Source organism: Anser brachyrhynchus (genome assembly GCF_964034855.1).
Source record: "Anser brachyrhynchus genome assembly, chromosome: 2".
Taxonomy (NCBI): domain Eukaryota; kingdom Metazoa; phylum Chordata; class Aves; order Anseriformes; family Anatidae; genus Anser; species Anser brachyrhynchus.
The window spans coordinates 9907984-9924455 of NC_137695.1; the positions used below are offsets into that span (position 1 = coordinate 9907984).

The following is a 16472-nucleotide window of genomic DNA, read 5'->3' on the forward strand; positions in this document are numbered from 1 at the left end:
TAAGGTTAAGAAGTTCCAGAAAACACCTCCTCTTTTTCAGGCCTCCCTCTACCCCTGCCTGTTCATTTTTTAAAATGAGGAAGGTGAGTTGGGTGCTGGTCCAAGGGAAGAGAGGAAGTTTCAAATCTCTGTTACTCTTCCTTCAAAAATGTTAGATTCTGTGCTTCAGGAATTTCTCAGATGCTGATTCTAGAGGTTGCATGGATCAAAACAGTCTTGATATGACCAGGAGACCCCATACATAAAGGATTGAAATAAAAATGCACAGAACAACGCTTTTTAATATACAAAGCAGCAGTTTCTTTAAAATCCAAATAATACAGAACTAGGTATCAGGACATCTTTTTTTTTTTTTTTTTAAACAGATGCAAATTCTATTTCTGTTACTGAAGATACATAGACTAGCTAAAGGAGAGCTCTTTGGCTTTTCATTTCCTTGAGATAAAATTTTGAAGTCTTTGAAATAATTCTGAAAGTTTCTGTCTTGGCAGCTTCATTACTCAGATACGGTGGCTTAGGTGAATGATTTTGAAGGTCTTTCAAAAAGAAAATATTTACGTTGAAGCTGATCCTTCTCAGGCAGATTTATAACACTTATGGCAAATGCATTTGTAGGCATTCAAACGCAATCTCCTACCTGGAACTCCTGCCTGAACATCTGGAAGGCAGATGACAGAAAGAAAGAAAGATACTTTCTTTACAGGGGAGATACTAAAAAAAAAAAAAAAAAGATTGGAGTCAAAAAGAAAAGAGAAATATTTTCATTGTCCTAAAGACAAGCTTATAAGAGTTAACTTTACCTAAAAGAATACTCTTTGAAATTGCATGGCGTATTTGTCTTAATATTCAGATACAAAAAAAAAATCTTCATACTTCAGAATGCCTGGCTGACAGGTCCCTTATTCTTTCCTGAAGTATTTCCCACTTCACCCTCTTAAAGTGTTCTCTTTTTCTTCATTAGCTTGGGAAGCCAGTCGCCGCCAGATCTGTGTAAGTGTTAAGTTTGTCTGCCAATAGAGTTGCTATTTTCTGCCTCTTATCACATTACAAAGCAATTTTGTGTGACGGATAATTATCAATAAGCCAGAAGATAAATCTCCGGAATTCAGTCATCTTCAATAACATTTTTCTACTGTTTTGTCTTTTTTTATTTATTTCTGTATTATTCTAATGCTCAAAGTAGTGGATGTAACTTGTCTGAACTATTCATGTGAACTGCCAGCATGCAGAAACCAGAGATTTATTATCTTTATAGAAGCTGTGTGCAGTTTCTAGGAGTATGTGCTTGCAGGAACATGTAACTGAATTTATACCCAATAAAATTTTAAGTGCTTAAGAATTTTGTGCAACAGTACTTAAGGGTGTATCAATGCTTCAGTCAGAGGTCTGATGCAATTCCTCTCACCATGTTTTTAAAAAAAAAAAAAAAAAAGAAGATATGGAGATATGTAAAGCACCTTTTCTTGCAGACTTTTTTTTTTAATGGTACTGTTCTGTCTTATTTTGATACTTTTCCTTCATTCTAAGACATCCTGCGTGAGTTTGGAATAGAATTCAGTCATCTGTGGTATTGTCTGAATGATCTGAACACTTAACTAAATAACACGTATCATTCAATTCCTTTTAAAATACACGATTTTTTAGTGAACCAAATTAAAATGAAATTTGCCTTTTTTTTTTTTTTTTAAACTTAGCTCTACACAACAGAAAATGAGGTGACGACACAAGTGTTCCCGCTTTGGGAAGTTTCTCTCCCATCCTGGACCACCTGTGTTACTGTTTTGCACCATCTAGTGGCAGAAGTTGGATGTGTAAAAGCAAAATGCTAGCTGGTCTTAAAAGCTAATCTAAGATGCAGTAGGTTGTGTTGTGCCCTTTTTGAACAAGAAATCTTATGACAGATGTGCCTGACTTTAAAACTGAGTGGTAATTCTACCACAGACTCTCTAAAGCACTATGGATATAGTGAGTGAGTGAAAAGTGAATTGCACCTGCGTTTGCTGTAGTTTTATTGCTAACCCAAGCTTTGCCGCTTTCTGTCTGCTGTATAATACCCTTCTTAGCTTTGTGGCATAGTACAGTAGTTATTGCAGCTACACAAATCCTTTTTGTCTTTGACTGTGATGCTACTTTGACAAAACAGTGGTGGTAGAATAAACCTAATATTGATAAACTCCGGAAATGGATGATTAGATCCCAGGCAAACCCCAGGAAATGTGGTTAACTGAATCCTGTGGTCTTACTTGTGGCAGTACAGGGTTGAGGGTAGGATGGGAAAGCTACAGAAGTGTTGCTGGATCAGAAACCAAGGTTTGTTTGCTACTTAAAATAAGTTTTTTTTTCTATGTTTACATTTTATCCTGCTTTCTAAAAATAGCGGTCAAAAATAGTACAATGCTTCTTTCTCTCAGATATCCAGCACGAACATTGTAGAGAGAGAAAGCAGCTTTTCTTAGACATTGAATACAGCTTTTCCTTAATCCATTGTGAAAATACTGCTATTGTAACACAAGCATAGGTTTATCTGTGGTACTGCTCTCTATTTGCTGAGCTGCAAGGAAGGTTGCAAGTTATAGTTCACCAACTGCTGGGATGAATCTCAAAACACAGCGTTTTCGAGGACACCGTTGTTCCCTTTTGCTCTTTAACAAAGAAAGTCAGTTTAAGCATCACTTTGCGTAAGTACCAAGAAAAAGCTCACAGAAATGATTGCATGCAAATGGGATAGTATCTAGTAGTGTGGTGATGGTGGTGTCTATATTCTTAAGCTTGATGAGTTGGGTGATACAAATATGGTTTAATATGGCCAAATTCAGTGCCTCCCTACTTTGAGGAGGGGAATTGTATTTGGTGAAACAGTGCCAAAAGAACAGGTACTATTGCAGTTTGGAAGAACAAAAGGGGAGATTTGCAGGTGGACAGGCAAAGCAGCAAAGCAGTAGTAGTGTTGAACTGTCAGCAGTGATCACTTTGTCATAGCATCGGTAGCGCTGATCCTGTAACACTGAAGAGGAGAGGAATTTAAGCAGTAAGAGAAAACTTTCCGATCTTATTTAGGGTATGTAAAAGAGTATTTTATAAGACGTTACAGGAGCCTGGCTGACTCCAGTTCAGCAAAGAAGACTCTTGGAAGATTAATGAAGTTCCTGCCCTTAAGTAACATGTCCTGGGTGTGACTGAGGAAGGTGAAAAGCTGCATGAGCTACAGGGCAATACTAAAATAAGAACAATGGGTGTGAGCAAGCTTTACCTGCTGGACTCAAAATGGAAATGAGAAAGTTTCTAATGATTAGATGAATGAAATCTTGACTAATTTTGCAGCGACAGTAGTAAAACCATGACAGCAAAGCTGCTGTAGCAGGGTGAGACGTGGCAGATATCTAGACGGGGTGGCTACCTGCAGTAACAGAGGAGGAGAAAGCGTAGTAACACAGAAGTCCCATCTCATCAGACAACTTCAGTTGCAGTAAGGAACACTTCCCGTGATTTATTAATACTCCTTGTGGACTTTACCAGGAAAAACATACCCTCAGGTCAGCCAGGGGCTCTGGGTGCTGCCTTGTACTCCCTAGGGTGGCCGTGGTCCTTGTTGAAGGACCTCGCTCAAAGGGGAGCAAAGTAATGTGTGCCTTGTGGGGTGCCAGGGCATGAAACTGTCACCCAAAGTGCCACCTTCGTTATACTTGGTCCTTCAGGGAATAGGACATAAACAAGGTCGGTACTACCCATGCACAGAGATGGTGTGGTGTAGTTGAGGGCTTTTTTTATTGTAGGCTTAACAAAATCACAGAGCTTACAGTTGAAAAATTAAGGTGGGAAGTAGGATATTTTTTAACACCTACTGTAATTCAGGTTGTTCTAGCTTACCAAGGAAAGTGGTAAATACTTCATCACATGGGGTTTTTACACCAGGGTTGCCTGTCTCTCTAAAAAATGTGCTGCAACTCATCTCTGGATTTATTAAGTTAAATACAGGAATCTCTGGATAGAATTCACTGGCCTGTGTTAGCTGGGAGGTCATATTCACAGATCTTAATGTTTTCTTTTGGCCTTAAAAACCTGTGAGTCAGTAAATGTCCGAATGCTCAAAAGTGTAGCAATTTTTTATCATCTTAACACTTTGTATGTTTCATACTACTGAAAAAGCTCATGTTGTTGGGTAGCCTATTGCAAAAGAAGCTATTCATGTGCTTAACTGTGCTCTAAAGACAGGATTATTACCCCAGACTGAAGTGCTCAGTTGTAAAAATAAATAAAAATCCCAGTGTCTAGAGGGTAGAGAACTGAACTTTTTTTTTCTGAAGGGTTCAGAAGGTGGCCACATCTTGGCTTTTCATTTTTTTAATCTTCTTTTTAGTACTACACCAATCCGTTTAGATTGGGCTACTGTTTGGCAAAATTATCCTCCTGTAGTAAAGAGCAGAATATGTAGAGGTCATTAGTATTTTAATAAAATTTACCATCGATTCTGGTTTATATCTTAATGCAATTACAGTATGTTTGTTATGCTTTTTTCATTAAAAATTCTTCCATGCTAAGGTATCTTCAAATCTCTCAGCAGAAAAGCAAGGTCTGGGGTTGGTTGGTTTTTGCTGGAAGTACTGAATGTGTACAACTTGGCTCTTCAGCAGTAGGAACTGTGAATTCTTATGCGTTCAGTAAATTAGGCTTGTATCAAACCCTAATTTTGGCTCAGCGGACATTGCTTTTTCCGTAACGTGGTTCTGCAGAACTCACTACCACCAGGAGTTAAATGGAAAATCACAGCCAGTGGAGTAGAGCTTTGCGAACTCGGGTGGAAGGAGACTGCCGTGTATGGGTGCTGTGCTTGCTCAGGGCCGTTGGTAGCATCAGTGCAGCTGGTGGTCAGCTGGATTGCAGCTGCAAACCTAGGTCTGACAACTGAATGCCACACAATGTACTCTCCTGAGTAAACAGAAAATAACTGCCTTTATAACTTGTAATAATGTTTCGTTTCAGGTGAATATTCTGGAGTATATTACAGCAAACTTCAGATATATAAATAACTTCCTAGAATGTTTTGCAGTGCAGTTTTCCCGGTTAAACAGAATTAAAGTTTTCCAGGAAGATAAAACCTTGTTATCTTTACAGGTGGTTGAGCTGAAGCCAGGTGGAAAAGATATTCCCGTTACCAGCGCTAACCGAATAGCGTACATCCACCTGGTGGCAGACTACAGGCTGAACAAACAAATCCGACAGCATTGCCTCGCTTTCCGTCAGGGACTGGCCAACGTTGTGAATCTTGAATGGCTTCGAATGTTCGATCAACAGGAAATACAGGTATTTCTGCTTAAAACTGCAGAAAACATATGCTTTAAGCAGCATTTTTTCCCCCTCTAATACAATTGTTTAATTTCCTTCACTGTTAGGTTTTGATTTCTGGTGCCCAGGTTCCTATTAGTTTGGATGACCTTAAATCTTTCACAAACTATTCAGGTGAGTATATTGTAAATAAATAAAAATAAATAAAAATAAATTAAATAAATTAAGTTTATTATGACTGATTTGGGAATAAATAAATTTGCTTCTTATCCTAGCTTTTTAAAGTAAAAGTAGTAGGGTCTGTTTTTATGAATACTTGGATCTATGGGTATGTAGTTTATTTTATTTGCAAGTTTGCATCTGCGTTTCTAGCCAGACAATTAGATGGTGTATAATTCCTTTTCTAAATCACAGAATCACAGAACGGTTTCAGTTGGAAGGGACCTTAAAGCCCATCCAGTGCCATCCCCTGCCATGGGCAGGGACCCCTCCCAGCAGCCCAGGCTGCCCCCAGCCCCATCCAGCCTGGCCTTGGGCACTGCCAGGGATGGGGCAGCCACAGCTCCTCTGGGCAGCCTGGGACAGGGCCTCACCGCCCTCTGGGTGAAGGATTTCTCCACAGTGTCTAATCTAACCCTACCCTCTTTCAGTTTAAAGCCATTCCCCCTTGTCCTATCACTACACCCCCTGACCAAGAGTCCCTCCCCAGCTCTCCTGCAGCCCCCTTTAGGCCCTGGCAGGCCGCTGTGAGGTCTCCCTGGAGCCTTCTCCTCTCCAGGTTGAACAACCCCAACTCCCTCAGACTGTCTTGGTAGCAGAGGTGCTCCAGCCCCTTGATCATCGTGGTGGAAAATGGATGTTAGTCAGTGATTTGTGTCTGGTTGCCCTGTCTATAAGCCTGCAAATGCGTTTGGGATGGTTGCCTCTATTAACACATTCAGACCATTTCTCAGACAGCCTGAAGAGAGAACTCATACTTTCTCCTTGTGAGAAATGTGATGTATCTTCATTTTTCTTTGCATTTATCATAAAATGCTAAATTTAAAAAATACTAATAAGTAACTACTATTACCCTAAGTTCACATCCTAGCTTACTTCAAGGTAAGATGGGTAAGTTGATGCGTTAAATAATATCCTGAATCTTGCAGATTTTGCACATTCTTGAAGTAAAAAACAGCAATCCAAACTTACTAGTTAAATGTTAACGAAATAAAATTAATTAAAAATAAGTAGGATTCAGTAAAAAAAAGCTGCAGTTAAGAAGCTGAGAGATGTAATAGCTATGGGTAAACAACAAATGAGAAACTCAAAGTGCAGTGATCAAAGAGAACTATAAATGAGAGAGGTTAGCAGTGTAAACCAGTTGGCTTTAATATTTTCCCCAAGCTTTTCAAGATTGTATGCTAGGTTTCCTGAAGAGTTTATTTCTTGCATAAAACTGTTCTGTCTATAAATCATTCAAATCTTACAGGTGGCTACACAGCAGACCATCCTGTAATTAAAATATTTTGGAGAGTTGTAGAAAGCTTCACTGACGAAGAGAAACGCAAACTTCTCAAGTTCGTGACAAGCTGCTCTCGGCCACCTCTGCTGGGGTTTAAGGTATGTCTTCCTGACTTCTTGGCAAATTTCTGTCTATGTTACAGCTTATGATACAAGCCCTTTTTTCTGTGGGAATTGAAAAATTGAGAATAATGTCCCTCTGTGACTACAGACAGATACAGTTTAAATGCTTGCACTTGGATATAATGAGTAAATGATGTTCTAGCTGCAAAATTTGGTGGGCCTAAAAAAGCAATGGTTTAAGCTCCTTTTCTTTTTTTTGTTTTTTTTTTTTTGTGGAAGGTCCTCTCTGTCATTTCATGTTACTGTACAGAAGCAGTATTGCCACCGGTTTCAAGGAACAAGTTGAGTTAAGAATATTGTCTTCAAAATCAAGAAAAAGACTATTTGGCTGAAAACAGATACTAAATTCAAACCACTGAAACTAAGCATTTGAAGCTGGAGATATATTTTGCATCCTTTTAAGTTCCATTTACCTGCTTATAAGATCGTGGCTCATTACCTTTTGTATTTCAATATTTTGCTGCTATCCTTAGATTTTTATTTACAGTGAAGCTTAAGTGTGAAGAAAACTTCTGTACATTGTTGATGAAACTGAAGAGAGGGCGAGGCACGTTGAAGACATTTTTAAATTAAATTTTAGAGATACTCTGTCCATGAGTTTCAGATGCGCTGCAAAATTATGTTCTAAGATATGACCACGGAATTCATTTCCTCTAAAATATGGGAATATTTAGTGCTTTTCTGTAAATAGAAAGATAAAAGGATAAGAAAATAAATAAGTAAAGAAAACAGGTAAAAGAAAATAAGTGTAAAAATGAAAGGATAAATTGCTTAGTAACAACACCACCACCTTTGGTGCAGTGGTCAACAGCATATTTACTGTTGTACTATTTAATAAATAGAATATAAAGCTGGGTTTATCCAGAACATAAATACAGATACTGCTTTACACGGTTGTTTCAAGGTAAGAACAAAGCCGTTCTGTTTTGCTCCTATCTTACAGTTGCTAAACAAAGTTGGAGTACATGTACTTAGTAATTTCTCACGTGATAAGGTACCGTGATGTGATATTTAATTAGCAGTGGGTAGTGGCTACTTGTTTACATTTATTAGGTGAAATAAGTAGATGAACCCATAAGAAACCAATGGAAGTTTTGTATAGGTGTTAAAGGTTCATTAGCTGTTCTGTAAAATAATACTACACTTATTTTATTATCTAATGGTGTGGATGAACATTTTCTCGGGAAGACAGATACTAACATTTTATATAGGACCAAGGGTTTCAGGTGTGCATGATAGTTTAGAGGTGGAAACAATATATTTGGAATTTCGCACCATTTGTTGAATCATGCTCTGAAAGTTCATTGTGATTTTTTTCTCTTAAAATTAGCATTTTAAAAATACTTGAAAGGCAACTGCTAGAAGAGTTCTTTTCATATCTATGAATCAGGCCCTTTCCTATGCTGGAGGTGATGTGATAAAAGATGTCAGGTGTGAAAAACAAAACACACATGTATCTGCCATGTTTGTAGTACTTACCACTATTTTTCTCTTACTGAATTCAACAAAATTCATTCTAGAGTTTTTAAACTCTGTACTGATGAAAAAAGATAAATCATCAAGTTTTCCTCTGGAAAGCAGACAAGAAGACGTTCCAATATTGAAGGTCAGTGGTCTCCATCGCAGACCTCTGCCGCTTGAATGATTTGAAATAGATAAAAACATAGGTGTGTTATCGTACAGGAGCATGTGGAGCGGTTGCTAGGGGTGACCAAAGAGTATTCCCGGTGCCTTAAACAGCGTTTTTTAAGCTGCAGGGTGATTTCAAAGAGGAGGCGTTGTTTTCAGTGCCACATTCTGCAAGGAGGCAGGGCCCTTTGCCCTTGGCTTCCCTTTGTCCCCTTGTGCATTGCACTTGACATTCTCCTCCTTCTTCAGGCCTTTCATTTGTTTTGCTGTGTCTTTACGAGCTGGTACAGGTGTGCGGCACCGTCGTGTGGTCATTTCAGCCTCGTTTGGGTACAGTCCTTCTGTAACCCTCGGTGCAGTCTCACCCTCTGCCTAATGCCTTTGGCTGCTGCAGTGAGTTCTGTGCGGTGCTGTCAGCATGTGGATAGGCAGCGTACCCCGCAGCTTCAGCGTCTGTGCTCTCCAGCTCCTTTCACAGGCACCTAGGAGAGGAGCGAGTGCTTTCAGATGGTGATCTGTCAGAAGCAGTGGATCTAGGTTATTCGTTGGTTGATTTGTGTGACTGGTTATTTAGAATCCTACAAGTATTTCTCCTCCTCACATGGGCCTGGAGAGTTTATCACTGCATGGTCTCCTTACTCTAGCAACGGACAGGATTCTAGAGGGCAGTGGGAAGGACAATTAGAAAACTGTAGGATGGGACCAGGATAGATAGAACAGAGCACGTCAGTCATGTATGTAATGAAGGGAGAACTAGGAAACAGTTGTGTGGGAACAAATTAAAGACAAGTCTACAAATGTTGTCACCCTACTTGGAAGGGAAGAGCAGGAGATGCAGATGTAGCTACCCAGCTCTGAGGTGGTGAATGTGACATTTGAAGAGATGTAGGAAGAAAAATATTAAGACTGACAGTGACACATTGAAAACAGGATGGAACAAAACCAAGTGTGGAAAGTTGTAAGTTTGTGTACTTGGGAGAGAGGCGACAAACTGGCTTCAACATACTTGGCTAGGAAAAAATGGAAGTGAAATAGTTACTGCTATAATGCTGAAAAACTGGTAAGTTTAAAAACGAAACAAACAAAAAAATCTGTAGAAGAGGCTTGCAAGCTTAGCCACATGCTGCAGTCTTGGCAACAGAAAACAGAGTGAAGAGGCATTACTGCTGCTTTGCTGGGCAGCTCTGAGCAGGAGTTAGGTCAGTTACTTCCACAATTTGCCATGCAGGTTGTCTTGTAATTTGTGAACATGAAATATCAAAGTGTTTTGTTAAAATGGGTTTACCAACAAACCAGGGGGTTGCCGGGAAATGCTGGCCAATATTTGCCAGAAAAGGAAATGGGTAATTGGTATTGTCATGAGGAATAATCTTTCGGTAGCCTATGACAATGTGATGTTGAGAGCTTTGCGTGCTATATATTGTAGAACCTTCACCTTTTCTTAAAGTTAGTGTGTGTGAATTTAAGACAGAATAGAATGGCTCAGTTGGAAGGGACCTTCAGAGATCTTCACGTCCAACTGCCTGGCCTCTCCAGGGCTAAGCAAAAGGTAAAGCTTAACGAAGATTTACTAAGGCTGTTATCCAGGTGTCTCTTGAATACTGACTGGCTTGGGGCACCAACCACCTCTCTAGGAAGCCTGGAGGACTCTGGGACTCCTTTTCTCCAGACTGGACAACCCAGAGGAGGGAATGTCTTGACATTCCTACCTTACAGGCAGCACAGTCTAGCTTTACATCCTTTAAAAATTTGGAACTCTCGCTGCCAGATTCAGACTCAAAATAACATTTGCTAAAGCTAATTAAAGTTTAATAAGTTTCATGAATGTGATTGTTACAGAAAAAAAAATCATTAAAGCACGGTTGAAAATTGTTAAGCTCCAATCAGGTCACATAATAAATGGATGATACTTTCCACTTCCAAACTATTGCAGTTTCCCGCAGTTTCCCGCTGTATGGTGTTTAATTATGCAACAACTGGTGCCCTTGGCATGACATTTCAATTCAGAACTTAATTTTTCCATTTTTAAAGCTAAAGTAGAGGAATTCAATTATCATTTTGAAAGGTATACTAAAAATGCAGCATTTTAGCCATGAAATACTTTTTAAAGCCTCCATTTGAACAATAATTTAGCTTAGAATCTCATTGACCTTCTGCCTTTGGAGCTGGGATTTTTTTTCCAGTTTCTGAAATCAGAACTGCTTTACCTCAGGCAAGCCTTTGATAAAACGAATACTTCGTTGCCAGCAGAAACGATGCTTAGAAGTGACAAGTATTTTTTTTTTTGCTATGGACTTTTCCAGAAAAAAAATCACATGTATTGAAACAAAATGTTACATACGAAATTACATACAACAGACAAAAACCTGTTCCTCAGATCCGTGGTTATCGCGTCATAAGAATAATCAGGGTTTGACAAGTTTCTGTTATTAGAGTCGTGCACATCTGAATCACCCCAGTGACAGCTGGATGGTTTTACAATTATGAAGAAACAATAGAATTGCTTTAAATAAAGGTGGCTCTTTATTTGGAGAGCATAAAGTACCACTTTATTGAGAGTTCTAGACCACCCTAGTGTAAATACTTGAATAATCTTACACATGAACAAATCTATTGACATCATTAGTACTGCTTGCCTTAAAATTTATAAATTTTAGGCTTCTTGAAAGATTAGTTTAGACAGAAATCTCTTTAGGGCAAGAAGAGCTTTTAACTGGAGTCATGGATAGTATCAGGCAATTGAATTTAACAAAGAAAATGATTATATATTGTGGTGTGTAGTGAGGTGTGAAGTAAAGTGAAGGCCTGATACTTACCTGCATGAAGAATTTATACATCTGGGGAATGCCAACAAACTAAAGCTCTAGAAGGATAACACTGAAAGGGTGTGTTTGATAATGGTTTGTTTTGGATTTTTTTTTTTGGATGTCAGAGAAAGGAACTTACATGGTAATATGTAACTGCATCAAATTTCTGCTTACAGTCTGGTCAGTCATTCATCCTCTTTCTCCTCAGAATATCCCCTCTAACAGGACAAGTAAATGCTCACGTAGTATTTGTTCATAAAATTGGAATACTTTTAAACTTCACGAGAAGAATGTTGTAATTGGCATATCACGTCACTTCATTAGCTAGAGCAAAAATTGGTTTGTTGGGATTTTTGCGTGTACGGAAATAGTGTCTTCCCTGCTGGGGGGGGAGGTATAATTCTCAGAAGAAACCATGTCGTTCCACAATAACAAACGTTATATGTTATTCAAACGGGACAGAACATCCTCTTCTGTTACTGCTAGTGGTCTTAGTTCCCTGTGTTCAGCATCTACTTCACTGTTAGGAAACTTCAGTGTAACAGGAACTCATTGTTTCCCTGTTCCTACAGAAGAAACGGGATCCATGTGCATTTGGGAGGCTTTGGAAGAACAGCCTACAGTTGGGAATCCTTTGTTTCTTTCTCCCACATACAACTAGGATTTTCTGCATGCTGCAGTTCTACTCTTTGCATTTAATATTTCACTTTTTTGTAGCATCGTATATTTGCAGGAGAGAGTGCACAAACAATAACAAATTACCAGGAATGAAATGAAAAGGGGAAAAAAAAAAAAAAACGGTCAGCTGTTAGGGGTTAGATTTGGGCCTGTATTTCTTTTTTTGACGTGTTTTTTCCTCTTGCATTTTTCAGGAGTTATATCCTGCGTTTTGCATTCACAATGGAGGATCTGATCTAGACAGGCTACCGACTGCCAGTACCTGCATGAACTTGCTGAAACTTCCTGAGTTTTACGATGAAAATCTTATGCGAAGCAAGCTCCTCTATGCCATTGAATGTGCTGCTGGATTTGAACTAAGCTGAGTCAAACTGATGCTTACTTGGATGGTCTGCAGAGGAACGAACCAGTGCCTACTCGATAAGCAGCACCCATACCCACGCAGTTTTAAGGGAATTCTGTCCGAATTTCTGCAGCTCTTATGTCTTATCAAATGCCCTCAAATAGGTTTCATTTTTAAACACAATTTGTTAGTTAGGTTTCATTAATATTACATTGACACTGCTTTATGATTCAAAATACTGAATGCTGTTTGCAGTGTGGTTGTTTTCTGTGTTTATGCAAGGAAGGAGCACGTTGAAAAAACAGTGACATCTCAGTGAAATTAACCAAAGATGAAGCTTTGGCTTTGTGCTGTTCAAGTATAAATAATTTCCCAAACTGGCAATAAAGTTGTGTACCGTGCAGCACGTTGGGATGAGACAGGGCTGACATCCTGTAATTAATCTTTTAGATGAAAGCAAAGCAGATGTTTGCAGATATCCCACAACTGAGAGGATAAAAATGCTCATTACTGGTAACCTAACATCTTTACTTACGTTATAGAATTGTTTACAAACCATAGTTGTTGCAATTAAGATATGACTGATTTTGTTCTATACTACCCTCCCTCAAGATGGTAGGCACTGAGATAAACTCTTAGGATATTTTTTGTGCTTTCTGGAGAAATCAGATGCACACGCTTATTTTAAGTTCAACCTTTGGCTGTGTCATTATCACTTGAACACTGTCGTAAATGGATATGACCATCCATGTTTTGTCTGCTCCATTTCTGTCTTTTGTGCCTGTACAGAGTTTTTTAATGTATTGGACTCCTGTTGCATAGATAGCACATGCAAAAGTCATCACTTTTGGAACATGTAACAACGATTAAAATTATTTGAACCAAAGTTATCAGGCTTTATCTTTTATATTTGAAGCCTGTGGTATTCACATTCCTTTTCCCTATCATTTCTTTCCATCCTAAATACCATACCTGTGTTGTAGACACTAGTCGAATTCATTATTTTTTGCGATTAAACAGCCTTTATATCCACCTGCCTGCAGAATTTCTGCTAAGACAGGTAGGTGGGAATATGCTGCTTAATGTAATTGGACGATCGGATATCTGGGGAAAAAAGTGGTTTCATATGGAAGGAAATGATCCTCTAGTAGTAGGCACATTGCTGGGTATACATGCGCAAACTGCAGTCAATTCAAAAACTGAATTGTAGTTCAAACTATGAGGTTCATAACTGCATCCCTCTGAACTTTAGTTTTATATTTTAAATCATCAACATTTACAATCAGATTTGTATTCATCACTTATGCAAAAAAAAAAAATGCTGTTACTGAAAACTGTTGGATTTCATATTTAAGAAGCAGTAACCAGCAATATCCTTTAAATGTGGGGAAACGGAGTGATTTTCAGATGTTTACTAGTAACCATATAAATGTATAATTTCTTAATTTGGGTAATAAATGAAGTGTTAAAATGCTATTTGTAGTCTTGATGTACAGAAATAAAATAATTGGTTTTCTTTTGGGTTTTGCTTTAGGCTTTTTATTTATGTTAAGTATTACATACCCAACCTATTCTTTATCCCAGAATTCTTTTCTTGTATATTTTTCTACATAAATTATGGAACTTGAAGTTGAAAATGAGACCAGTAATAGTGGAACTGCCTCCTCTTAATTAGAAAACCTGAACACTTCTCTTAGAAAGCATTATTTATTTTATAACCTAATGGTTTAAATATTTTGAAATTATTTTTCAATTTCATTCTTTGCTATATTGGAAGTGTTGTATTTTATATAATTAAATTAAAATTTATTAAATACTCATATTCAGAAATTGTGCTGGGGTCATGCCACATAAACATGACTGGTAAAGTATGCTTTCTGCTTTTGTAAAAGGAGACAGTGCACACTATTCCTGTCTGTTACTGTGAATACAAGCTCCAGAGAGAGGGTAGGCTGGAGGAAGAATGGTTTGCAGGTAGGAGTAGTCATGTAATTGCAAGAATCGCGCACACAGTGGTAGAAAACTTCATTAGAGAATTTGAGTTCACTGAAAATACTCTTTATTTCTTCAGTAACTGCTACTCATTGATCTTGTTTTGTATATTCTGTACATTAAGTACGAAATTCTGACACAGGTCATGTAGCCTGTAGATTTCGTTCTGCATTTAGTCAGTTGAAAATCTGTGCTGCGACAATGTATATCACTTTCAGTATTCAGATTGGAAGGAGAAGAGGGTAGGACTTCCCTTTGGCAAAAAACAAGTGTTTTCAGTTCTGCCTGTCAGCTGTTTTTGCATTGTCAGGATGAAGCGTGGGTCCCTGCTTTCCAATGATTTATTGCTGGATATTTGAAGGGGCAAGAGATTGAAGTATGAGAAATAATACAGGTGTAGATAGTTGTGTCCTGAGGAGCTAAGTGGTCTAAACGATCTCTCACATAGCTCTCACATAGCAGGAATTGTTTATATATGGAAACTGATTTTTCTGTTTTTTAAAAACGAGCAAACTCCTTCCCGGTTGTGATGCTCACAGAGTTTAGGTGGGCAGAGACAGGAAGCACTTTGCTTGCAACTAACCTGAAACATTACTGTTGATTTTGATCATCAGAATTATGGCAGTACTCAATATGGTCTTGGAGTTATTTTCTGTGCAAGACAACCCTTCCTTATGGGCAATTTCTATGCGTCACTGCTTTTCCTCCTAGATCAGTACTCGCTTTTTGAAAAAAGACAGCATTTTTTGTTTGGTTTTTCAAAGAAAAGGAAATTTGCAAACTTCTAAAAACTTTTTGTTGTCAAGGTTTATCTTTATAATGGAAGAGTACACGTTCTTCGTCTCTCCACAGTTAAAAGGCATAGAAGGAATAAAAGAATAAGTTTAGCATTTGCTTTGTTCATCTCATCAAGAATTTTTCTGGATGCGTATTTAGTCCTGCTAGCTGGATATTAAAAAACAAAAATATCCCCCACAGAAATAGTTTCCCTTGTTAGTCAATCTCATTTTCCATTGTGGCCCTAGGAGCCATGCTTGTATACATTTCACAAAGCTTGCTTTTTATTTCTAGGGAGAACTTACATCAACAAAAGAGGAGAGATTTGGCTCCAGCTTCCCGAGTGAACACTGAGCTGGGTAAAGGTTGATTTGAACAAGAATTATCTTCAGTTCGTTTTTATGTGGGGTGCTCCGTAATTAAAAGAAAATGAGCTTCCTGATGCTATTGGTAGTAGTGTTTGGTATCACTTGAGTAATCTAGCAGAAACATCCTACTTTGATCTACAAAGGGGTTTGGAATTCAAAAAAAAACAAAAAACAACTTTAAGCAGTGCAACGACCTCATGCTAAATTAGAGTTAAAACCAAAAGCTATTTGTTAAATGCTAATGAGACAGCACATACTCTTTCTGCCACTGAAAACAGTACAGCACAGAAACAAAGGAAAGAAAGAGAGCTGTTTTTCTTGGATTGTTTTGTTGGATCTGTAAATTTTTTTTGTATTTATAATTATATGCAAAAATTTAAAACATTTGCTCATATACATGAATCTGTGTTAATAATGGTTTGTGATGTAAATGCTTGTTACTATTTTTTTTCCACGTTGCTTTGCCTGTCAGTAAAGGAGAGAAGAAATGAACATGGTCTGTAAAACTGATCAGGATATCTATATTTTTATTGACTTATGCTTTTGTGAATAAAATAATTTGAGTTTTCTTGAAACTTTGCAGAAATGCTCTTTTCTTTCATTTTGCAGTAAATTTGGCACTCTCTGGCTAAAGTTTTGATAGTATTGAACTGGTTTTAAAAGGGAAGCTAATGTAAACTCTTCAGTGGTCTTGAAGCTACCACTGCTATGTGACAATTTGTAGCTTCGGTTTTTGGGCTCTGAAGTTCCCCCTGTCAGCCCAGCTGCAGCTACGAGGTTTAGCTCTGGTTCAGTGCGTCTTTCAAACAAGGTACTGAAGAACACTTACACGCTCTGAAATCCTTCTTCAGAACCTTTGGGAAGAACAAAACTTGCTCCGTGGTTGGAAATAAGAGAAGCTATGATTCACAGTGATGAATTCTCCTCTGTCAACAAGTGTGCATGAAAACATCTCTTGTAGAATCCTCT

At 38.2% G+C, this 16472-nt stretch overlaps 1 protein-coding gene across 2 annotated transcripts in view; it reads left to right on the forward strand.

Annotated features, from left to right (window-relative positions):
• The window catches only part of UBE3C (ubiquitin protein ligase E3C), an 80986-nt gene extending 65308 nt beyond the window's left edge, over positions 1-15678 (forward strand). For both annotated transcript variants that reach the window (XM_080579559.1, XM_080579558.1), the window contains exons 20-23: positions 5113-5301; positions 5391-5457; positions 6755-6885; positions 12218-15678. In XM_080579559.1, coding sequence (XP_080435685.1) covers positions 5113-5301; positions 5391-5457; positions 6755-6885; positions 12218-12388 — 558 coding nt within the window. In that variant the 3' untranslated portion in view covers positions 12389-15678. The remainder of the gene's footprint in view (positions 1-5112; positions 5302-5390; positions 5458-6754; positions 6886-12217) is intronic.
• Positions 15679-16472: the final 794 nt, after the last annotated feature.